Raw genomic sequence first — 24,925 nt, 5'->3', positions numbered from 1 at the left:
ACCCGCAAAATTATAATTTGCGTAATTTCTGGTGGTAGGACCTCCTGTGAGTCCGCACGGGTAGGGACCACTACCCCGCCTATTTCTGCCGTGAAGCAGTAATCCGTTTCAGTTTGAAGGCCGGGCAGCCTGACACTTAGAGCTCATGTCTCAAGGTGGGTGCCGGAATTTACGCTGTAGATGCCCATGGGCTCTGGTAACCACTTAACACCAGGGCTTTGAGTTATTCTACCTATCTAAGCAAGACAAAGTAATACAAAAAAAAGAAGAAGCCAATTAAGGTGGCGTCGTAGTAACAAGTGGAAGCATTTAAAATAAAACAACGCCTTATACTACCACACTTCATTTTAATCCGGCACACTTCACTCTGTTTTAAACTGCTATATTCACATCATTTCCACTTGCTACACTAGCGCTATTTCGCTGTGAGTCTTCCAATAACTTTTTTTTTTCCAACCTATGCTTATAGCCTTGAGAGGCTATTTCAGCTTCGCCCTAACGTTTGTAGGTGAGCTCACGGGGCTCAACCGGAGAGTTGCTAACACTGACCCTAGCAAGAGCAGTGCTTCGCAGAATCTACCACCGGATCGGAAACGCGACCCACTGAGAAGATCCGGCGAGAAACTCAGTGGGCTGTGTCTATGGGTTAGTAGGACGGTGACCGGTGCTTGTGGTGCCTAAAAGCACCGTTAATGGATCAGGAGGATCCGTAATGACGTGCTTTGGGCGACGTCGACGGTTTACCATTCGGTCTACTGGGTCGGGTATGTAGTTTCCAGCGGCTACGATGAGAAGGTTCTCATGTCGTGCCGCCTTCTTAAAATGACGCGGCGATGCCGACTGTAGATACTTACTAAAAGAGTCGAGCTCCAGGTCATCGTGGAGATGCACGTTCCTTAGGAACCATGGCGCTCCGACGGCTATCCTGCAGAATCGGGATTGAATAACCTGAAGGGATTTCAAGTGGGTGCGGGCTACGTGAGCGAACACTACGCTTGCATACGTCATGACGGGGCGTATACAAGTTTTGTAGAGAGTTACCTTATTACGGAGGGACAGTTTGCTTCGACTACAAAGCATTGGGTAGAGTCGTCCTAGTATAAACGCGGCGCGATCGCGTACCGTTTTTATGTGGGGACGGAATGTCATCCCTCTGTCGAGGGTGACGCCTAGGTATTTGACCTTCGAGGCCCACGGTATGGGCTGGCCAAAGAGAGTGATGGGGCTAACGGCGGAGGTGTTTGCGCGCCTATTAAGGAGTGGGATGCTCGAAGTGGTGTTCGGAGGGCGACCCCTTTTGAAGAGCACCGCTGTGCTTTTCGTGGGTTTGATGTCAATTCGCCACTTCCGGAACCACTGTCCCATGGTGGCTACTGCGATCTGGAGTCGCCGATGAAGCAACGACATCTTCCTACACGAGTAGTAGATAGCCGTGTTATCGGCGAAGAGCGCTAGATGGGTCTCCAGAGACCGGGGTATATCATTGATATACAAACTAAATAATAACGGGGAGAGCGCGGAGTCTTGCGGGACTCCGGCAGTCAGCTGACGGGGACGAGAACGAGTTCTCTCTACTCGATATCGAAACGAACGGTTCGACAAGAAGTCTCGTATGATGAGCACGAGTCTGTCTGGCGCTCCCGTGTTGTACAGCTTCCAATAACAACTCGCTATAATAAAACACTTTTCAACTTGTCCCCCCCATGCAAGATGGTGGTCCATACCTCTATCATCCATATTGAAAACGTAAAATTTCCGAACCCTATCCATGATGTAGAGGAAAATTGCGTTGTGATAATAACTATAAAAACTTGCTTTATGATCCGCTATTAAGCGTGTTATAAAGCGTGAAATAAAAGTACGCTTAATAGTCTGCTATTAAGCGTGTTATTAACAAACGCGCAGACCATTATTAAAATAAATAAATATATTTTTTTCCGTCTTAAATCGATCAGGATTCTAAGTTGATTATGATTATCGTATCATCCTTGATACACGTGCAACTTTTCAAGTTGATCGGATAATTTGAAGTCTGTGAAAATTACGTTCATAAAAACGTGCATAGATGTTTTTTTGCTTAGATTCGAGGACGAGCTTATAGCACACCTGGTGTTAAGGGGTTACTGGAGCCTATAGTATAGGTAGAATATCTTTGAGTCCGCACGGGTAGGTGCCACCACCCTGCCTATTTCTGCCGTGAAACAGTAATGCGTTTCGGTTTGAAGGGTGGGGCAGTCGTTGTAACTATACTTAGACCTTAGAACTTATATCTCAAGGTGGATGGCGAATTTACGTTGTAGATGTCTATGGGCTCGAGTAATCACTGAACACCAGATGGGCTGTGAGCTCGTCCACCCATCAAAGCAATAAAAAGCAAAAAAGCGGGGCGGAATATCATTCTCCTAAACTCCATGCGAATAGCCGAAGAAGTTATTTTGTTACGATATTTTTTCGAAACATTAAACTTCAAATGGCTCTCCTATGTGCTTAGTGCGAGTTTTTTAACGTTATCGATAGTGTAAAAGTTACCTCATACTTGTATGGAATGGGATCGTTCGCCTACGTTTGCCGCTAGGGGCGCTGTTCCAACTGCATGCAAGATTGGTTTAACTTTTACGCTATCGAGAACGTTAAAAAACTCGCACTAAGCACTTGTAAAGTCGAAAAAATGTCGTTCAAACCAAATCTTTCATCGAATTATATAAATGGAACTAATAAAAACATGTTTATAATTAATTAATCGTGAAAAAAAAAGAAGCGAATTACTTATTTTAATAGCAAGCAATTTAGAGCAAATAAAAATGATTGAGTAGCAATAAAGATTTGCCGTTAGAGTGAGAAAGCGCTATCAATGACTGCCTACGACGATTGGTCTAAAACAGTTGTTGTCCTTATCTCACTGCTGTCGTCACATGTGGGTTGTTTTAAGTCCATTTGGATGCGATTTATATAGGTAATGGACTGTTACCGACATTCTACCAAGAACCAAATACCTGTGACCTCTTTCTCGACATTAGTGGTGGCATTTTAGTTGTGGCCCATGGACTCTTTTTTTGTTATTGCCCTTGTAGGTAGACGAGCATACGGCCCACCTGATGGTGAGTGGTTACCGTCGCCCATGGACTTCAGCAATGCCAGGGGCAGAGCCAAGCCTACTGCTTAATACTCTCCACAAGTCTCGTTTGAAGAAGGACATGTCATAGCGCTCGGGAAACACCATGGAGGGGGTGCTCATTCCATAGCCGGATGGTACGTGGCAAGAAAGACCTCTGGAATCGCACTGTGGATGACCGCAGTGGCTTCAGGTAGTATGGATAAACTCTACTCCGGTGGCGGGCGGTGCGATGGTAAAAACGAGATGACGGTATCATCTCGAACAATTCCTCAGAGCACTCCCCATGGAACATACACTCGAGTGACCACTTAAATTCCTGGTCAATCTCGAACGAGAAAAGTCAACCACAAATCCATTTTTCTCTTGTGCACACTTCAAAGCTCGTCTCGTGAAATGAAAGGCCCACCCCGTTTTCTCTATAGGGCACCGGGGAAGTGCTTTGGAAAGCTCTGAAAACACAATGACACATTTATTTTACGGCACGCAGGGGTGTTCGTTCATAGTTACTCGCGGCTTTTCAAGCTCTCAATGAGGGGATGCGCGCGCTTTTTCAAAGGCACCCCACAATTACGCCTGGATGAGTATTTTTAACAAGACAAATGTTTCAGTTCGTCGGCTCTAAAACTTTTTCCTGCTCTGTGATAGGATACGACACGACCTCTAGCATAAATCCGGTGTAGTCTATTGCAGCGCCTCTCAAAGTTTTATATTATTAAGAAATAGACTCTTTTTTTTTAGTTCTTGTAGGAAGACGAGCGAGAGAATCGATACATTCGAGAATGTTCTAAACTCTTCTAGGTCATTTCAAAATAGAGTTTGTTCAGTGACGAAAATATTCTAGAACATTCAAGAAATGCTCTTATTATTTCGTTATCCGTTTGCGTCGACAGATGGCGTTACTCGTATCGGCTCAACAACAGTATGGAGGGTAGAAGTAAGAAGCACCATCTTGTATAAGTGATAAGTTGAAAAAGTGTCCCTCTGTAAACAGAAAGTTATTGTTGGAAAAATCACCAAATAGCGCTAGTGTAGGAAGTGAATCCTTAGCCATCTTAATTATGTCTCTTTCAGCGAACACTTTTTATTACACTTTAAACTTAATACACTAAGATGATGCTCCTTACTTCTACCCTCCATAAACAAGAGTCTTTAAGGTTTCATATATCTGATGAGAATTTCAATTCCAGGTCGTATCCGTTATGACGTTGCGGCGGTGAGATGGAAGGTATTCCGATGGAGCCAATAGGCAAATACAAAGCAGACAGGAACGGTTCAGCGAAAGGTGATTATGATGAAGTGTTCAGGAGATACTGAGTAGGTGGTGCGGATCGGAGGGCGGGGCGTCGGAAGGCTAAGCAAAGTGAGGGGACTCGGACAAACCCCCACCTTAGTCAATATTAAATAATAAGTCTACTGAGTTACCTGCCTACTGAGTTTCTCGCCGAATCTTGTCAGTGGGTCGCGATTCCGATCCGGTGGTAGATTTAGCGAAGCACTGCTCTTGCTAGAGCTAGTGTTAGCCAATTCGCTCAGGTTGAGCCCGTGAGCTCACCTACCCGTCCAGTCGTAGCTGGAATCGATGGTTAGCGAATAGGTATAGAAAAAATATATATATTACAAAATATCAACTAAAAAGAAAGCCGACTTCAAATAAACTAAAACTAAACTAAAATGATTAACATAACATCATCAATGTAATCGAAGTCAATTAAATCTAACACATTAAGTCTCACACATAAAACTATCAGTCGGATATTGATTTAATATAAATGGGATCACATTTAACGTACCAGCTTTTAATTAAATCAAGAATCATCGAAATAGGTTAATCTAGACAAAAGCTCAGAAAAAAAAACTATATCGAATTGAATAAAATCCTAACTTTTTGTGGTCGGTTTTAATTTTAAAAGAACCGTTACTTATTTCCAGCAGCGGCCTGGCGTAATATGGTCGATCAAGATCTGGATGACGTGGCATTTCTAGCTGGTACGTATTGGTTAGTTCAGGCCGGATTTAAGGTTGTTTTCAGGTGGGTCAAAGGTAAGGATAACCATCTTATACGGGAGACGAATTGAAAGAGTGTTTGCCACGAGTGCTCCTTTAGTGGAATTGCTCGAGGTGATGCATCCATTTGGTATTCCCCACGACACTGTTCGCCACTCCACTTCATCGAGAGTGCGTTTCCAGTGATATTTTCTCCTACGTACCATCTGAATCTGGAACGAACTCCATTGAGGTCGATACTCGGCTGACTCTGGCCACTCACTATCTCTAATAAAGATCTCTAGACTAAATGTTACCAAACCCCCATCGCGCAAGACCTTGCCCATCGGAAATGGCGTTGGATAAGGCACACTCTACGGCGCAGCGGGGTTAACGCAGCATCAATCGCGTTTGATTGGCAACCGCTTGACAGGAGAAGACCTGGTAGCCATGTACACACTTGGTGACTGCTGGCCTGACCTAGAGTGATGTCAAGAAGCAAGTGCATGAAAGGGTCAAGTGGAGACAACTTGTGAGGGCCCTGTGTACCAGCGGGGTACACTAGCACCACAACAACAACTTGGTACCATAAGATAATATATCATAAGTATCATAAGCCGAATCTCCTAAGGTATGTGAGACTTACCGGTCTATAATTGTTAGGAGTGGACCATATACGCATATAAGATAATCATAGTGTATGAAATGACCCTAACATACCCGAAGACCCTAAGACAAGTACCATAAAAAGACTTGGTACCATAAGATCCCCATATCAACCATAATATCAATTCCGGTTGGTCCGATTTGCTATTTGATAGTCTTTATTTATTTATTATTCTTTTCGTTTTGAAACTGCGTGCGTTATTTAGACACAGATAAGGCGCGTGAAGCCAGAGAGCTCCGCGACGCTCCCGTGGCCGTCTGCTCACAGCGCCGAGCGGTTTGCCTCACTGTTCTGGCCTTCGCTACGATCTTCGCCACGTCCTTGCTGGTCGTGTACGCCAGTCCACAGCCGGGTAAGTAGACTTTGCTTGACCACACTGGAATAGACTTTTCCTTTGCCATTCGAAAACCGATACAGTCGCATAGCTAGATAGATACAAAGGGAGCGGCCGTATCATTTAGGCCGCGACGACTTCAAATAAGGCTTTTGAGGATACTAGCGGTCGCCCTGTTGTCGAAATTCGACCATAATTAATTCGAAATTATAAGTATAAACATTAATATCGTTCTATTGTCAAAGACTATACGAGTATATAGTTTTTTTATCATATTTTCGCCAAGGCTTCACTATAAACCCTCTTTCACATGTCGACCTGCGTCACAAAATATAGGTAATCTTTATTAAATTATCTAAATTCACAGAATGTCCGTGTGCTGAGGAAACGACTTTAATAGTTGGACAGCCACCGACGGACGCGGATAACGTGGCTTCATCAGCTAACAAGTACGGATAAGTAAAACTAACTTTTAATAAAGAATTCTTACTCTCTCTCTGTCTCTCTCTATAAAATTGTCTTGCCAATAGATTGGTCACGGTCAATTCTTATTGCAGAGAACGCATCGCTAGCAATGGCGCGGTGTTCCCGTGGCGCGGTGCGAGGTTGCCAACGTTCGTGATACCAAAACACTACAGTCTGTGGCTGCATCCGAATCTGACCACAGGCGAATTGAGAGGTAACGTAAATGTAGCGGGGAGGTTCGGACTAAGCCTCGGAATCTCACTTGAATCGCCAGTCCAAAGTGGCGGCTGAGTGTGCTTAGTGCGAGTTTTTGAACGTTCTCGATAGCGTAAAAGTTAGCTCATATTTGTATGGAATGGAATCGTTTGCCTACGTTTGCCGTTAGGGGCGCTGTTCCAACTGCATACAAAATTGGGTTAACTCTTACGCTATCGAGAACGTCGAAAAACTCAGACTAAGCACAAGGGTCGCACTCCTTAGTGTGAAGCATAATAACCACCCATTCAGACTTCGTTGCGAAAAGTCCTCCAAACCATTGATTGGCACTTCGACTGTGTTCTGGCTGTAATCCACGCTCTCCCGTCAACAGGTGAAGTTTCGATTGACCTGAAGGTGGACAGAGACACCACGTTTGTGGTGCTCAACGTGAGAGACATGAACGTGACCGAACGGGCGCTCTTCAAGTCGGGAGGATCTCTGGGACCGAAAATCTCTAGGGTCTTAGATTACCCGCAAGCCGATCAGACTTACATTGAATTTAAGGTGAGTTTTATATATATTTTTTATATCGCACTGGAACTGAAGGTCCAACTCGTGCTTAATAGCTCCAGGAGTCCATGGCCTGTCTACTTTTGCCTACGTCTGAAGAACGCAGCAGCCGTTGTACTTTAAAAACGGAGTCTTTAGAACTCATGTCTCAAGATGGATGGCAGTATTTGCATTGTTGGTAATGTCTACCGACTCCGATAACCGCTTTGCGACAGAGGGACCACAATCTCGTCCACTCATTAACAAGAAAAACATCTGAACGTAAATACTGCCATTAATGTTTTAACACAGATTTAGAAGTTGTCTTCATAACAGTAGAATATCATTTAATAATTAAATAGGATTTAAAAAAAACCATGCTCCTTAAACACATGCTTCGTATATTGGTACTGGGATAAGAGGGTTTCCTGGGTGCTATGAGATATCCTTTTTCAAAACGGGATAAAGAGTCCTCAATAGGATGGATGGTGACTTGTTTTCGCCCCTAACATTGTTGATGTCCGTGAACACGTACCGTTATACTAGTCTTTTCTTTATTGACCTTGTAGGTAGATGAGCATACGGCCCGCCTGATGGTGAGTAGTTACCGTCGCCCAAGGACTTAAGCAATGCCAGAGCCAAGCCACTGCCTACCGTTTAGTACTCTCCACAAGCCTCGTTTGAAGAAGGACATGTCATAGCGTTCGGACTCTTGGTCTAGTCTGCCTCTGCTGGCGTTAGAACCTCGACACATCACCGTTTTTTTTAGATGGGTGGATGAGCTCACAGCCCACCTGGTGTTAAGTGGTTACTGGAGCCCATAGACATTTACGACGTAAATGCGCCACCACCTTGAGATATAAGTTCTAAGGTCTCAATAGTTACAAAGGCTGCCCCACCCTTCACACCCAAACCGAAACGCATTACTGTTTCACGGCAGAAATATGCAGGGTGGTGGTACCTACCCGTGCGAACTCACAAGAGGTCGTACCACCAGTAATTACGCAAATTATAATTTTGCGGGTTTGATTTTTATAACACGATGATATTCCTTCACCGTGGAAGTCAATCGTGAACATTTTCTTACAAATTGCAGGAGAAAATACGAAGAAAATATAACTACACATTGAGTTTGCGTTTCATCACGAGATTGGAGAGGAGTGACAAGCAGAGAGGCTTCTTCTTGACCGGAAACCAAAGACAGTAAGTCTTGTTAACTAAATTTTCTTCGCGGTTATTTGCAGTCTTCACAGAGTTGTCACGGTCATCAGTTCGGAAGGTGATGCCCTTCACAAGACGTCGCCATTCCTCGCGTATTGAGGCCTTTATGCAATCGTTGTCGGGACCATTTAGAATTGCCTTTATCGGTGCCTTTCCCTTGTTATGCCTTGGTCGGTGACATGCCGCGTGGCCTTAATCATTCTCTGCACCAACTGAGTCGTCGGCCCATCGCGACATATGTCCGAAGAAATTGAGAATGCGACCCTGAACAATGGAGGATAGACGCTGCTTGACTTAATATCTAAAAAGTTTGGGAAGCACTGTCTTAGATTATTTACACAGTATAATTTTGTTGCAGTCGCTGCGCTGTCTCCAGATTTTGGTTGACCCACGCACGATCCACTTTCCCTTGTTTCGATGAGCCCAATTTAAGGGCCAGCTTCAAGCTGACCATAGTAAGAGACAGGTGAGAAATATTTGAGTAACTCAACTTAGAAAATTTACTTAAGTGTCAGTTGTCATAGCACTTTCTTTCGTCTCAACTAAGCTTAGATTGGTAAACCTAAATTGTTGATGACTTTCCATTTACCCTCAAAAAATGGCCCCGTTAAAATTCATTCAAACATTAGTACAGTACCTGCCAATAAATGTCGCACCCCGACCATTGGACAATGACTATGGACTATATTCACCAAGACTGTACATTAGTGAATCGATATTGTACTCATAGAAAATCGATTTGCCTTATTATTGAAGATCTAAGGACGCAAATTTATTCACCCTAATTACCACTTACGACCTCTCTTGCTCTTGAAATAGTAATTAGCTAGAAATTTTAGGACTACACACAGACGGAAATCTAGATTTCTCTGAAACTAAGCTCTGCACGTTTTATTGATTAACATTAACAGGTTCCACGTGTCTCTTACGAACATGCCCATAGTTGCGACAGAAGAAGCGGGATTCTATCTTGGACACAGACTCGTAAGTAGATCGATGACTAGGGTAAGCTGTACGATTACTGACACTAGAGCATAATTTTTAATCATCTTCATTTCATTTCATTTCACTCCATATGATCATTTTTCATAAAAATAAGAATATAAATTAAAATAAGACATGACTTAAAGGTCATAGTTACCAGGTCATAAAATCCCTTAAAAAACAGAGCATAATTTTATATTATTCATGGAAAAAATTAATGAACCTAGTAATGGTAGCTTAGTTTTTTGGAACGAAGTTCCTTATCGCGCGTTGTGAAAGGGGGCTAGACGGAAAAAATTCTTACGAAAAGTTGTCACGACACTTTTTAGATCCGTCATTCTGACCAATCAACGTGTAGGCGCTTATCGCGTGACATTGCTCGTATCCGATTGGTCCGCGTAATGAGTACAGTTTCTCGAGATAGCGTTTCAACAATAGAAATTTAGTTCATAGTATTGTTTTTTTCTTCTTCATAATGCCGTAATTTATTATTATTACTTAAAAAAAAATTACAATTCCTTCACTAATTAATCGAAAGGAACTTCGTTCCATCCGGGTGTCCCTTGACACCTCTGAAGTTTTTTTTATTGCATAGATTGGTGGCAGAGTTCAGAGCCCACCTGGTGTTAAGTGGTTACTGAAACCCATAGACGTCTACAGCGTAAATGCCGACACCCACCTTGAGATATGAGTTCTAAGGTCTCAGTATAGTTACAACGGCTGCCTCGGCCTTCAAAGCATTACTGCTTCACGGCAGAAATAGCCGCGATGGTGGTACATACCCGTTCTTACTCACAAGAGGTGTTACCACCAGTAAAATGTCATACGTTATAGACCTATGTCTGATTGATTTAGTAGTGAACGAATGTGTACATAGCTTTCGACTTAAGCTCTCGTTCGTCTAAAGCTCCAGGACGAATTCGCCACCTCGCCCCCCATGCCCCCCCACATGGTGGCGGTGGCGGTCTGCCGTCTCCAAAGAGCGTCAGCGCCGACACCGGAGGCTAACACAACCGACGCCACCGAAGCGGAGACCGACGGAGATACCAGCACAGCACCAGAGATCAGCCTTTACACTGACCACCCGAGCATATTACAGGAGAGCGGGTGAGTTTGGTGTTTGAAGCTATACCATCATCATTATCTTGCCCTTCTCCAAGTCACCTGGGGTCGAAGCAACATGTTTTCTCCTTCCATATTCATCTATGATATACCATCTCTCCGATCTTACACATATACTCTTTCACGCAATCCATCCATTTTTTTCTCTTCCTCTAAAGCCATTCATAGTTAAACCTCTCTTACCAGCTTTTGAAGCTATACCAATACCTTGCCTATTTCTGACCACCAAAGTGGAGTAGAGTAGAATATGCATTATACAACGAGATACATATATTTATAAAAGTTTTTATTAATATTAATTTATATGAGAGGTTTATGCAACATGTCGCTTAATAAGCGACCTTTTTTTGTAATTAAAGGTACGTTTTATTTGCAATACCAAATGCTAATAAGCATACATATAAGCTTAATTAAGTTTACTTCATACGAATAGCTGATAAAGGGTATTTTGGTAAGATCTTTTTTTCCTAAATTATAAATTTGAAATGATTCCTGTACAGTTTCAAAAATGCCATTTAAACCTTAATAACCTTTCTAAACCGTCGTTAAGTGTATTTTGACAAATGATTAAAATTAAATGATGACTTTTATGAACTCTACACTGGCAACAATGGCATCCCAAAAAGCAAACTGCCATACTTAAAAATTAAAAAAAAACAATAGTTATTTTCGTCCTTTACAGACCGCTTCTCGAATGGTTGCAGAAAACCATCCAGCAGTTCAGTTACGAGTTGAACACGTCGTATCCTCTACCGAAATTCGGTAAGTCCTGTGCGCTTCCACTGCATCTTAAGCCAGGGTCTGCACGAGCTGTCCAAAACAGCAATTGTTTAGGTTCTGTCAAGACAACTTCGCGAGGGGACCGGCAAAACTACTTGGCCGCAGCTTTTTGATCGAACTTTTCCAGAGTAGATGGGACTTTTTCCGTGATTACTCTAGACCAGTCATGCCTTTAGGCACTCAGCGAATACTAAGAGGGCTTTGTTGGCAAGTAGTTCATCCACTGTGACCCTGATGTGCCATCCTCCAGATTGTCGTTTCAGTCTCAATAGAACTCTCTTGGTAGAGTCAGATTAGCATCAAGAGGACAGGCAGTCATGACACTGCCCACAAAATAGCAAAAATTCTTTTATTTTACTATCAAAGGTAAATAAAGTTGGTGGAACCGCCTCTGGCTAGGTGGTGGCAAGAAGTGGATGAGCAGAGTCGAAGATCAAACTCATTGGTGTAAATTAGGACAGGCCTGTATCAACAGTTGATGACTGTGGCCTGATGATGATGACGAAATAGATTAGTGTAAATTATTATTTTTAATGCCTGTGTAGGCAGAGGATCATCATTTATAACCATCATTAGGTTGGCCGTATGCTCATGGACGTTAGTAATACCAGGGGCAGAGCCAAGCCACTGCCTACCGTTTAATACTCTCCACAAGCCTCGTTCGAAGAAGGACATGTCATAGTGCTCGGGGAACACCGTGGAATGGAGCTCATTCCAAAGCCGGATGGTGCGGGGCAAAAAAGATGTCTGAAAACTGTGGATGATCGCAGTGGTTCCAGGTATTATGAACAGACTCTACTCCGATGGTGGACGGCGCGATGATGAAATTTAGATGATGGTATCATCTCAAACAAATTCCTCTAGATTAATTTATTTAATTGTCAATATTGCAGATGTCGTGGTGGTTGACAGCGCCAACCACTATTCAGAAGGTTGGGGCCTCATTACTCTCGCGCCAGCCACTTTATCTGACACCAAAACTATAGCAAGACTTTTGGCACAGCAGGTCAGCAAGTACCTTGTTTCTTAGTGTTTTTTTTTCTGAGGAAATCAACTGGTATTTCTATTCCCTTTGTATTGATTGTCTAAGCAGCATCTGATTTCTTTAAGTGTAGTTACTTTCCGAATAAAGAAAATTTATTAAATAGATTAAAGACTGATTGGTTCATTAACTAGCTCTTTTTATTCAGTGGTTCGGAGGCCTAGTCTCTCCAAGATGGTGGGCGTCGCAGTGGCTGATGGAAGCCCTAACATCGCTAATAGCTGAAAAAGCACCGCCCTTCAAAAATTCCGCCCTGAAGCAAGAAGAAGCTTTGCTGCTCGACCATGTTCTGCCAGCACTGAGGTAAGGCAAATTTATATCATAATTGGCGTTTTCACTAGTGGTAGGGCGTTATGTGATCACGCACGGAACAGCACCCTCCACTATCACCAGTAATGCGTTTCGGTGTGAAGGATGAGGCAACTCTTGTACTATAGAACCGAGACTTAGACCTCATATCTCAAGGTGGATGACGGGATTTACATTTTTAATGTCTATGGACTCCGATGATCACTTTACACCAGGTGCTTAGGCAATAAAAAAATCTCATAAAATGTGTTCCAAATCGGTTTATGGTTGGAGCTGTCTCTTGGATGCAAAAGCACGCGATTCGTATTTAACGGTCAGAAGCTGATAAGCTTACTTCAACGGCAGAATATCATTTCGAGACCCAAATCCCTGGACTGACTTTGCGTTTTTTGAATGCGTTTCGGTTTGAAGGGTGGGGTAGCCGTTGTAACTATACTGAGACCTTAGAACTTATATCTCAAGGTGGGTGGCGCATTTACGTTGTAGATGTCTATGGACTCCAGTAACCACTTAACACCAGGTGGGCTGTGAGTACTCCACCAATCTAAGCAATAAAAATAAAAATAAATCTTCTAATGCTCACCCTCAGGTTAGACTCTGGAAGTACAGTTCGGGCGGTCGCGGCATTGAGACTCGAACGCGCCGACATCGAGTCGGCTACGGATGAACTCTCTCTGCACAAGGTAACCCTTGCGTCTGTTTTCTCTACCATTAGTAATCTTTTTTTTTCCTACCTAAGCTGATGGTCTAGAGCAGCCTTTCCCAAAGTGGGCAATAACGCCCCCTTGTGGGCGCTGCCGGCCTAAAGGGGGGCAGTAAGAGACCCTGGAAAAAAGGGGGCGTTGTGGCTTGAGCTTGGCGATTTGTAATTTAATCTAGAAGGACTCTTAGACACCGACTAAGCTCTCACTATAGTGGTTTTTAAGTAGGATGGGGGCGCTGAAAAATAATTTATTCTTAAAGTGGGCAGTAGATAAAATAAGCTTGAAAACCCCTGGTCTAGAGAGACCATATCGGGCTCAAATCTGACGACGTTGCTAACACGAACCCTAGCAAGAGTCGTGCTTCGCAGAATCTACCATCGGAACTACGTATCGGAAACGGGACCCACTGAGAAGATCCGGCGAGAAACTCAGTGAGCTATAATCTTATGCAGTTTGGACTAATTAAATTTGTCTCAACAAGTACCATCAGTGGGCTATAATCTTATGCAGTTTAGACTAATAAGATTTGTCTCAACGAGTACCACACGCGAAGGTTGTCTTGTTTGGTTTTTTTCATTGATTTCTTACTGTCTAGGGTGCTGCCATAGTTAGTATGGCAATCGAAGCAGCCGGTGAGGAAACTGGCCGAGCAGCACTCGCGCGTCTGTTGCGCGATCACCGCTATGCAAGCGCCGACGCCAGGTAAGCTATGTTTTATGATCGGTGTCTAGGTCTACTGGACGAAGACCGACCACAGCATCCGGATCTGAAGCTGAACACAGAATCTTTGTTAACGACTTCACAGAGGGCATTCCATTTTAATAGGACACGTCAGATATATAGGTACGGAGCGGGGTAGAATGATCCATTATTAGTGTGAGCACACATTGCCGAGCACTCAAAATAACTGATGAGACAATCAATGCAAACGTTTATTTTCACTGTAGCAAACAAATTTACAGAGAATCACTAATGATCGAACAGATAAATGGAGGTTAGTCGACAAACGCGGGAAGCTCGTTACAACGACCCAAGTGACCAAGTAATGACCGTTCGGGTCGGTCCCTAAAGATGGCAGTTTATTCTTTACAGTAAAAGTGTAGGTACCTCAAACGTCAACTGTCAAACAGCCTCAAACGTCAAACCGTCGGAAATTGGCGTTGCCATCGCCTTATCGACCTTACCTAAATGAACTACTTGACGCTTCCGACTAAACTCGATTAATAACATTTACTGAAACTGCGACATAAACATCTCTTTCCTGCACTAAATCGAATTGAAGTTGCGGCCTCCGCACCAAAGATGCCCATATCTTCCTTAACCCACTCCAAGGCGAATACGGCCGTGGCGTACCAATACCTAGCTAAAGATTTGTCGTCTAGCATGCAATTGCTATAGACATGCTGATTGTAGATGTTGGAAGCTTTACATTAGAGACATTAGATGAAGAATACCTATCTGGTCGCGCCACAAGGAACAGATTTGTAACATAAAAAAATATATATCCAGAGATTTATGGCGGGCGTTGCAACGTGACAACCCTGACGATGCATCGGTGCAGGCCCACGCGTGGGACGGCTGGTGCGAGAAGCCAGGGTATCCGTTGCTGAGCGCGACGACAGTCGGAGATGACGTCATTCTCAAACAAGAAAGGTCAGTTATATGCTCCTCATTTAAAATCTTAACTATGACCGCGATTAAGTCCTAGGTTTTTTTTATTGCTTACATAGGTGGACGAGTTCACAGCCCACCTGTTGTTAAGTAGTTACCGGAGCTCCGGAGCCCATAGACATGTACAACGTAAGTGCGCCACCTACCTTGAAATATAAGTTCTAAGGTCTCAGTATAGCAACGGCTGCCCCACCCATCAAGACGAAACGCATTACTACTTCACGGCAGAAATAGGTAGGGTGGTGGTACCTACCCGTGCGGACTCACAAAAGGTCCTACCACCGGTAATTACGCAAATTATAATTTTGCGGGTTTCATTTTTATTACACGATGTTATCCCTTCACCGTGAAAGTCAATCGTGAACGTTTGTTAAGTACGTATTTCATTATAAAAATCGTTACCCGCCTGGGATTCGAACACCCCGTGCATCGCTCAACACGAACGCACCGGACGTCTTATCCTTTAGGCCACGACGACTTCAAAACCTGCCCGGTGAATAATACATTAAAGCATACCCCATTCAACTCCCAGGTTCCTGATGACGGCCGAACCACCACCCCCAGAGCCTCCAATGCTGAACGACCTCCTCACTCAGGACTTGAGAGCCGATCTCGAAGCATTGTTCTTTGATCCAGGTAATAAATAAACGTAGATATAAGTGAAACAAACTTAAATTATATTTGGCTTGTGTATTAGCAGACTGCACGGGTATGTCCCACCATCACAGACCTGTCTCTCGCTGAGATGTCTATGAGCTTCAGTAAGTACTGGTGGGAATAATCTTGAACTCAGAGACTGGTTCGAATCTCAGGGTCCAGGCAGAGATTCAATGGGAACTATGGTTTCAGATATAACTATGAACCGTTGGTTTGTATGAAATGAGTTATGTTGCGAGGTGCAATGATGGGGTTACAAACATTGATAGCACAATGCACAGGGTAGCGCGGAGGGGTCTGGGTCAGTCGGGAGACCGCTAAGTGGTTAGATTAGAAATAGCTTTTTCAAGGTCTTGCACATTTCTCAACGACACTTGAAGTGGATGTTTGAGTTTTAAACACTGATTGTTATTACTACCTGGACTATCGTCCACGGACACCAAATCATTAGCATATAACGCATTCTTATAGAAAACTACACGGACGCTACCGAAGAGGACTACAATGCCACCACCACGACCACCCCACTCCCAACCACCACCACCAAGAAGCCGTCGCCGAAGACGACGAAGCTGCCGCCACCGAAATGGATTATCCCGATTACCTTCACCGTTGGCCCCCTGGAAGCAGACCCGGAGGAAATCCACACAATGCACAACGGAACTTGGTGAGTGGAGACCGTGGACTGCTGTGACTATCCCGCCTATTCCTGACGCTAAGGAGACAAGGTTTCCTCGCGTACATATGCTTGGGGCTTGGTTTTGTTACTGGTACCGCATAACGACATTGACTTATGAAGCAACATGATCTTTGTAAAGATCAATAATAATTATTAAGGAGATACCCATAAAACTGAAATGCATAACTGGAAGTAGTATCAAGAGCGTGGGGAAACCGAAGGCGGTGGCGAAACGAACGATCACTAGAACGGTGACGGATCCTCGCCTTCGCAAATGCGAATGTTCTCGAATTCGCCTCCGCATTCGCCTGCGCGAATTCTCAGAGGTGTTCCTCGTGTGGAAATTCCCAATAAATGAGCGTAATACACAAAATCGTATGGTACGAAATTTAAAACTTTTGCTCTTGTTTTGTACACTTACCCCGCGTGCCCCCTAAGACCACCTCGCAAAAGGTTCCCCCCTACTGAAAAAAAAGCCACTTCCGTCTCCCTTAACTTCTGCCTTCGCGGCGACCAAGCTGTGACCATCTAGATGCCTCCGTTAGAACTTTACAAATCATTACTATGACTAATACGAAAAAAAGTACTTTCGGCAATGACGAACCCATGTGCTCCCACGAAGCCGTTGACCGCACGAATTGATTTTTGATCGCGTTACATTCCGTGCTACAGTTTGGAAAGCTTTTCTTTCGTCTTCTCTTGAAAATATTCAGGATTGCGGTTATCGTTGGCAATTGGCCATGGCCCAGCGCTGAGCTCTCTCCCAGACTAGGAGACACAGGTATGCTCCAAATCGTTTTGCATCCAAACGCTATGATCCGAAGGTACGACATTGGAAACGAGACAAAGCCGCTTCAGACATCGCGATGGACGGAGAACACGACGCATCTGGTCTGGATGAACGATACCGAAAGTAAGTTCATATTTATACCAGGAAAGTTATGTGAGTTCATATTTATACCAGGAGAGTTGTGTGAGTTCATATTCATACCAGGAGAGTTGTGTGAGTTCATATGTATACACAAATACACATATAACGGCAACTGAGTGAAAAGTTTGATACTTTTAAAAATCGACTAATCAAAGCTTTCTTGTTGAAGTACATATATTCAGTGTCACTCGGAAAATTCTTAACAATCGCCCGTACATTCGTTACTGTAGAGGCATTTAAAAGTTATAAAAGGAACTCGCATCCAGAGACCGGGAAACCGTTCCTATTTTGGACATCCGTGTAAAAATCCTTACTAGTTTACATACACGAACCGCGTAAACCTTTCCTATTTTGGATGATCGTGTAAAAAAACATTAGTAATTCGATACGATAGAGAACCAATATTGTCCAATCCAAATAAATTGGACCATTTAGAACATACGGGTCTATGGAGATTAGGGTATTATTTCCTATAAACGTTCCTCCGAGAAACTTTGAAGTTTCCATAATTTTTTTACCGTCATCTTCCAAGATTTTCTCACCACGTATCATCCGGGTCAGGAGTATATCTTCTGCTAAAGTTTGCCAAATGATAAAGCGCAGAAAGAGTCTCCAAGAGCAGACAGAGTTTTCGGTCTACCGTGCTATGAGGAATTACTAGATTATTTAAAACAACAGAAGATAATGTTTCGCAGTGGTCATACCGGATCTAGGTAAACACAAATGGATCAGATACAACGTCGGAGCTCGTGGACTGTACCGGGTCGCGCCACAGGACCGAGCAGGGGAGGAGGTAAGGAAATCCTTAATGCAGAACAACAAATGATTAACTTCCCCACAGCCCACTGAGCTTCTCGCAGGATCTCCTCAGTGGGTTGCAATTCCGATCCTGTGGTAGATTCAGCGAAGCACTGCTCTTGCTATGGTTAGTATTAACAGTCTCAGGCTACGCTAGCCCACTAGTCAGGATAAAGCCAGAATAGTAGTACCCTGAGGCTTTTTTTGCTTAAATGGGAGAACAAGCTCACTACTCCTCTGCTGTTAAATAGTTACCGGGCCTATAGACATCAACAACGTAAATGCCGCCACCTACCTTGAGATATTAGTTCTAAGGTCTCAGTTTCTACAATATAATGGCTGCCCCTACCTTCAAACCGAAACGGGTTACTGCTTCTAAGCAGAAATAGTCAGGTCATAAAACGCCGCTCTGCCTATTCGTGCCGCGAATCCGTTTCTGTTTGAAGGGTGGGGCGTCCGTTGCGCTTGAAGCGGCTGATCCATCATGTCAGGCTAACCAGTGAAGTGCTGATGGCTAGTCTTCAGCCACTTGCAGTTTGGACGGAATGGCGAGGTTTTATTTCTTGTATTTGTCCGTATAATCTCACGAAACACACTGCAAGTGGTTGAAGACTAATCATCAGCGTTTCACTGTTGACCCCGACGGACCAGCCACTTCACTGACGACCCTCGTCGTTCGACTAACAAGTAATGTACGCTACACGCTGCACAAGCCGTATCTCAACTTGTGCTTCTGCATTTACGTTAACGAATTAACACCAGACAAGTTCGACCTACCAATCTGACCAATTAATAAAACGCAATTGGGCTGTTGTGAAAATTGAATTGTCTCGTCATCTACCGCTCCAGGCTTCCGATGCTGCTCGCGTTTACGATGGCGCTTCGGCCGCTGAAAGAGCCTTGATTTTAGATGATGCCTTCGTCCTGAGCCGAGCCGGGAGACTGCCGGCCAGTCGAGCTATAGTCGTAGCTGGTAAGTCCACCTTCTTGCTCTTATCTGAGGTTATAAAGGTTTGAAGCAGCACCTCTTCTCATCATGCTGCATAGGGACTTGGCACGAGTTGTCCGAGCAGCTAAATTAAAAAATCAAAAGCACCCACATAACAGCCTTTTGTCGTCGTATTTCTTTTTTGATCTGGTAACACATCTGTTTGCGCGATTTATTAGGCACATTCTCGTCCCCGCTCTCGACACCCTAATATTTGCATGCGCGTTACAATTGTTGCCAGCGTAGTACTTATAAAAATCTTCGATTGCCACACTTGTACATAGATGCTTAATTTGTTTGGAATTTTAGGCCTAGTCACATCTGGCAGGTTTCCTTTATTAGCTCTATATAGACAGCCGAACGAGCTCATGGTTGGCTAGATAACAGGCGCGCCGACCCTCCAACTGGATCTTATTTGAATCGAGGTGACGAGTAAGAAAGTTTATGACGGAACTCTAATGTGTTTGTGTTCACTGTCCACCTGGCTATAATTATTAGTATATATGGCACCCTGTATGTATGGCAGCCCGGATCCGGGGCGAACAGCACTGGGCTCCGTGGCGAGTGGTCCTCTCGCACATGTCGTGGTGGCGCGAGTTGCTCAGGGAAGGGGCAGCCGCTCCCGCCCTAGCGCGTCTGCTGGCCACGTTGCACCCACCGATCGCGCTGCGTCACCAACGCGACGCCGACTCCGACGATCACTTGTGAGTATACAGTGGGGGAAAACTGGGGGGAGTCGGGCGATATTTCGACGCAGACGTGGCTTTATCTATGATGCTGGCAGTGCTAGGGTGCCAACCTCGGCACTGTTAATTACCGGACATCATCCTCGTCGAATTAACCCATAGACAAAGTCCACTGACTCTCACCTGATCTTCTCGGTAGTAGATTCAGCGAAGCACTGCTCTTGCTAGGGCTAGTGTAAGCAAATTCTCTCAAGTTGAGCCCGTGAGCTCACCTACCCATTCATGCGTAGCTTGAATAGCCCCTTACGCTACTAGCGAATAGGGGGAAAAAGAACTGTCAATAAACCTGTTCCGTTTTGAGCGCGCGCTCACTAGAGGACGCTAGCAGGGGGTGATGATTACACGCGGGCTAGAGACGCCATTGAGTTGACAATCTCGCGCGACCTGGACAACTGTCCCTGAAGCCAGTCGCGAGCTGATACTTGACCGATCGCTGAAAACGAATAATGTTTTACTAATTGTTTGTCTCAATCTACGGCTTATAGCTTTTCACCAATTTCGATATGTGAGTTGTTGTTATTGGAGTGAGAATTGAACTCACCTGAGGCGTGGTTTCAAGGTGGCTGCGCGGAGCCCTCCTCGCGTCCGGAGTGGAGTGGGGCAATCAAGGGATCACGAACGAAGCCGTACAGTTGTTCGACCTCTGGATGGAGAAAAATCACACGATACCGGAGATATACCAGGAGGTAGGGAGACAGCTGCTTTTGTTCCGGTAGCAGATGCATTCGAGAAGCAGCTGCCCTTGAGCTGTAAGGTCTCCTTCGAAAACTCTCGGGCCGCCTTAAACATTTTTGTTAAATGCTTGAGTTGCTTATCTATAAGTAATTTATGTGTATTATCTATGGCAATGTCGTACTGCTAAAGAGTTGCACACTTCTTCTCCTGCAGGCGGCGTTCACTGCGGGCGTTCGGACACACGGGCGGGTCGCGTGGCGCGCGTGCTGGCGAGCACTCGTGGACTCGTATTCGGCGCCGCGCCCTACATACAGCCACAGAGCCCTGCTGGCGGCGCTCGCGTCGCCCGAAGACGACTGGCTGTTCTACAGGTATAGTCTAAGGGCTGGGCGAGAGAAGCCGAGGATTGTGATCCAGTGGCGCGCAATCTGAGAAGCCTATGTTCCGCAGTGGAGCACTATAGGCTGATAATGATTCTACCGACGCACCACTTAAAACACTTAATGAACACCTTAAAATTCTCAATTCACTTCTTCCGCTTCGCTTCAGGCTATCCGTTCACTGTTTCGCTTCGAGTAATTCCGATTACTAACTGACTGCGTGCCATCTCTGCAATGCTTTTACAGTCGAGACGACATCCCTATAAATGAACATTCTGGGCAAGTCGAGTAGCTTCGATGTGTTTCCGCTATCTGACAATAGATGGCGTTATTCGTTATTGTGGTTGTTGACTTCTCGATTTTACTGGTACCTTCGATATTCGTTCGGTTATTCGGCGATAAATAGCGTTACTCTTACCGGCATAGCAATAGGTAACCCTTAGTGTAGTTGAAACGGTTGGCTAAAGTCTTGTAATTATCGGAAATTTTATAGCCTGGAAGCCAAGTCATATATTTTCTTTTTACATTCCGTTAGAATATGAAAAATGTGATGAAGCGAAATGAAGTTGATTAATATAAGACTTTAATCAATAAGTAATTAAATGAAACAAGATGAAAGAAATATCAAATTTTAAGTTGTCGAAGTCTTATTCACTTTCTTTCTTTCTTATTAACTTACTGTCTATTGTACTATACTACTTATTGGATATTTAGTGAGCTGCTTTCAAGAAATACAACCACCAAGTTTGACGATAATTGATTCGTCTTACCCAAATGAGAATTCTGCGGAATTTTATAAAATTATGAAAACTTATTATTACATATATGTTTAGAGGAACATATTATGTTTAGAGGAACATTTCCCCACATTCTTGAACTTTTGCACGTGCTAAATACCTAATAAGCCATTATTATTACACGTTCAAACCTGAGGCAACACTAAATACTTAGCGATAGACAGCGGCTCACGAGCGACGGTAACCGTTCGTCACCATCACCGTCCTGATGATCTGATCTTCAACAGGTTCGCGTTCACCGTCCTCTCGACGGAGGCTCAGCGTGGCCGCGACTGGACTGAGTGGATCACCGCACTCTACACGAGCACATGCAGGTAGATTCACAGGACTGGCTGGGTGGTGCACTGCGTAGCGGCCCTGACTATCGCGCCGAGGGTCGCGGGTTCGATTTCCTCAACAAGCAAACATTTGTGTCATGAATAAGTTTGTTTGCCCTTCATTTGGGTGCTTAATACATATAAATTACGTGTCACGTTGTTTGTCCGCGATGGACACCTAAACTACTGAACCGATTTTAACTTTTTTTATTTTTAAATATGTGTTTTGTTCTAGCTTAGGCCATAGGATGGTTTTTATTTCGATTAATGGTCGCAATATTTATTAATTAACAATAAAATGTTTTCTTATGTTGATTATTTTTATTAATTGTAAGTTTCGTAAGTCTAAAACAGATGGCGCCTTAAATCAGTTTTTACAGACAATTGTAATACTGTCTCACATTAATACCTCATAGATGGCGCTGTGTTAAAAATACTAATGTTTCACATAAGCTACAATTTAATGGCATCAACACCACGTGTTGCTGAGGCTAAAGTATAAGTGAAATTTATTTCGTAGTAAACGCAATACAGTGAAATGCAATTGTTCTTACTTTGCGAATTTTTGGTATTAACATAGCCGGCCACGTGTTATATAGAAACAGAAACCTTAGCCACAGCAACGTGTGGCCGAGTCTGCTAGTATATGTATATATTATATATTTACTTACTAATTATAGTCGAAGTCGTCGTGGCTTATAGGATAAGACGTCCGGTGCATTCGTATCTAGCGATGTACCGGTGTTCGAATCCCGCAGGCGGGTACAATTTTTCTAATGAAATACGTAAGTACTTAGCAATTGACTTCCACGGTGAAGGAATAACATAACGTGTAATAAAAATTAAACCCGCAAAATTATAATTTGCGTAATTACTGATGGTAGGACCTCTTGTGAGTCTGCACGGGTAGGTACCATCGCCCTGCCTATTTCTGCCCTGAAGCAGTAACGCGTTTCGGTTGATACGAACTTATCGGGCGTCTTATCCTTTGAGCAACGACTTCTAAGGCCCGGTTCCAAAAAATAACGAATCGTCATTGTATTATAACAACTAATCGTAATCATGCTACCAATACGTAGGCGTATATTAGCGTTCCACAACTATTTTACTTGCCGCGTTACCTACGAGCATCCGTCGGCGCGCTGCTTACTAACGAATCCCTCTGCGTTTCGTTAATGCAAATGATTGTGTCACAAAGATCCTTTAGAAATAAAACTCTTTTCAAAATACATAAGTTTTTATTAGTATTTTTACATAAATATTTTAAAATAATATAAATTAATTGTAATTCATCACATATGTAATTTTATTTGAACATTCACAATTTAAAAACAGTTACTTTAGTTTTAACTGTAAAGTGAACAAAACGCCATGAAGAGACAAAGGAAACGCCAGATGTCGCCGGACCGCGCCAAAATACCAAAAAAATTGTGTTAGCGTCGTACTTTGTTGTTCGTTTATTTCATTACAAACTGATAAATTGTAATGTAAGGGAGATATTCCATGATTCCTAGAATTAAAATAAACTAGTAAATACTATTTTCATGTAATCACGTGTTAAATAGTTAACTACTTCATAAAATACCAATTAACAGCTACAGAAAAATACGAACCTGGTTCCTTTTACCTTTAACAAAGGATAAATTTCACCTAACAGTAATTGCACAGACTGCTTGTCGAGCCGAAATCTTAGTTGAAACTCCTGATTATCGAGCTCTGAATAATAATTGATTCTTGTTTTATACACTCTATTACTTCGCGTATCATCACTTGAATCGTCGCTTGAATTCAGTAACATTAAAACTTCGTTATCACTTTCTGAACTCGACATTTTAAAAGAAAAAACACAAACACAAAAATTCCAAAGCACAACCGAACAAAATCGGTAGGTTAAAAAATGCTCTACGCGTGGTAGTTCTGACAGCTCACTGACATTTCTAAAATAATATAGGAACACTACAGACAACAGTCTCCATACAAAACGCAGTACGAACCGTTATGTTAGCCCTCCCATCCGTTAGTAGCAAGTCATCAGTAATTTTAAAAACGAGTCGTTTTTATAGGAACTATTTTGTCCTACGATTCGTAGATATTGTAACGGATCGTAATATAAAACGATTCGTTTTTTGGATATTGGAACCGGGCGTAAGACTATGGTAGTCGTAGTTGAAGCATGGTTTTGTTCGAAGATGGCGCGGCGCTGCTGGCATTTGGAGGATCCTAAGACCTGAAACCTCGCTACCAGCGTCGGCGCTCCAAGCAGCCGCCCGCTGTCTCCACCAGCCCTACGACTATTATCGGGTATGTACCGGGGACCTTTTTCTAGATCAACTTCTAGAAAAACAATGTGCACCGGGTGCACGCACGAAAAAGTGTCACGTTCCGCCCGAGCGTGCGAGCGAGAGCGCGGAACAAGCGGTAAAGAGGCACAATCGACCCTTTTTTCTACCGATGCTGATAGCCCTGAGAGGCTATTTCAGCTTCACCCTAATATGTAGGTGAGCTCACGGGGCTCAAACCGGGAGTGTTGCTAACACTAACCCTAGCAAGAGCAGTGCTTCACAGAATCTACTACCGGATCGGAAACGCGACCCACTGAGAAGATCCAGCGAACTCAGTGGGTTGTGTCTGTGAATTAATTTACTCGTCGAGCCCTTCGTCGCAAGCGACGGGTTTGACGAGAACGATGACCGGTGCTTGAGGTAGCTAAAAGCACCGTAAGTGGATCGAGAGGATCCGAAACTACGTGTTTTAGGCACATGTCGACAGCGCATGCGCGGCACAATTCAAGTTGGAAAGGAACAAGACTTTCT

General features: G+C 43.7%; 1 protein-coding gene and 1 long non-coding RNA gene across 3 annotated transcripts in view; one reads left to right on the top strand and one right to left on the bottom strand.

The window, feature by feature from the left end:
- LOC105841955 (aminopeptidase N) overlaps positions 1-24,925 on the top strand; it is a 32,113-nt gene that overhangs the window by 2,104 nt on the left and 5,084 nt on the right. The window contains exons 2-27 of one of the 2 annotated variants that reach the window (XM_021349745.3): positions 4,303-4,397; positions 5,048-5,101; positions 5,971-6,117; positions 6,467-6,548; positions 6,657-6,778; positions 7,154-7,326; positions 8,408-8,514; positions 8,891-8,998; positions 9,444-9,516; positions 10,424-10,623; positions 11,321-11,400; positions 12,312-12,424; positions 12,609-12,763; positions 13,359-13,452; positions 14,069-14,175; positions 14,983-15,126; positions 15,677-15,780; positions 16,273-16,468; positions 17,305-17,393; positions 18,107-18,204; positions 19,059-19,182; positions 19,724-19,901; positions 20,503-20,629; positions 20,832-20,989; positions 22,023-22,109; positions 24,302-24,413. In XM_021349745.3, coding sequence (XP_021205420.2) covers positions 4,334-4,397; positions 5,048-5,101; positions 5,971-6,117; positions 6,467-6,548; positions 6,657-6,778; positions 7,154-7,326; positions 8,408-8,514; positions 8,891-8,998; positions 9,444-9,516; positions 10,424-10,623; positions 11,321-11,400; positions 12,312-12,424; positions 12,609-12,763; positions 13,359-13,452; positions 14,069-14,175; positions 14,983-15,126; positions 15,677-15,780; positions 16,273-16,468; positions 17,305-17,393; positions 18,107-18,204; positions 19,059-19,182; positions 19,724-19,901; positions 20,503-20,629; positions 20,832-20,989; positions 22,023-22,109; positions 24,302-24,413 — 3,096 coding nt within the window. In that variant the 5' untranslated portion in view covers positions 4,303-4,333. Of the gene's footprint in view, positions 1-4,302; positions 4,398-5,044; positions 5,102-5,970; positions 6,118-6,466; positions 6,549-6,656; positions 6,779-7,153; positions 7,327-8,407; positions 8,515-8,890; positions 8,999-9,443; positions 9,517-10,423; positions 10,624-11,320; positions 11,401-12,311; positions 12,425-12,608; positions 12,764-13,358; positions 13,453-14,068; positions 14,176-14,982; positions 15,127-15,676; positions 15,781-16,272; positions 16,469-17,304; positions 17,394-18,106; positions 18,205-19,058; positions 19,183-19,723; positions 19,902-20,502; positions 20,630-20,831; positions 20,990-22,022; positions 22,110-24,301; positions 24,414-24,925 lie in introns of both variants that reach the window. The other variant, XM_021349741.3, reaches the window with a different exon arrangement.
- LOC134199648 (uncharacterized) lies at positions 23,331-24,270 on the bottom strand. The gene is made up of 2 exons (XR_009974210.1): positions 23,726-24,270; positions 23,331-23,622 (listed from the first exon to the last, which is right to left on the bottom strand). It is a non-coding gene; the product is annotated as an uncharacterized LOC134199648 (long non-coding RNA).

Source organism: Bombyx mori, chromosome 11, assembly GCF_030269925.1.
Source record: "Bombyx mori chromosome 11, ASM3026992v2".
Lineage (NCBI taxonomy): Eukaryota > Metazoa > Arthropoda > Insecta > Lepidoptera > Bombycidae > Bombyx > Bombyx mori.
The sequence above is the reverse complement of the archived record's forward strand: the minus strand, read 5'-3'. Positions and strand labels throughout refer to the sequence as shown.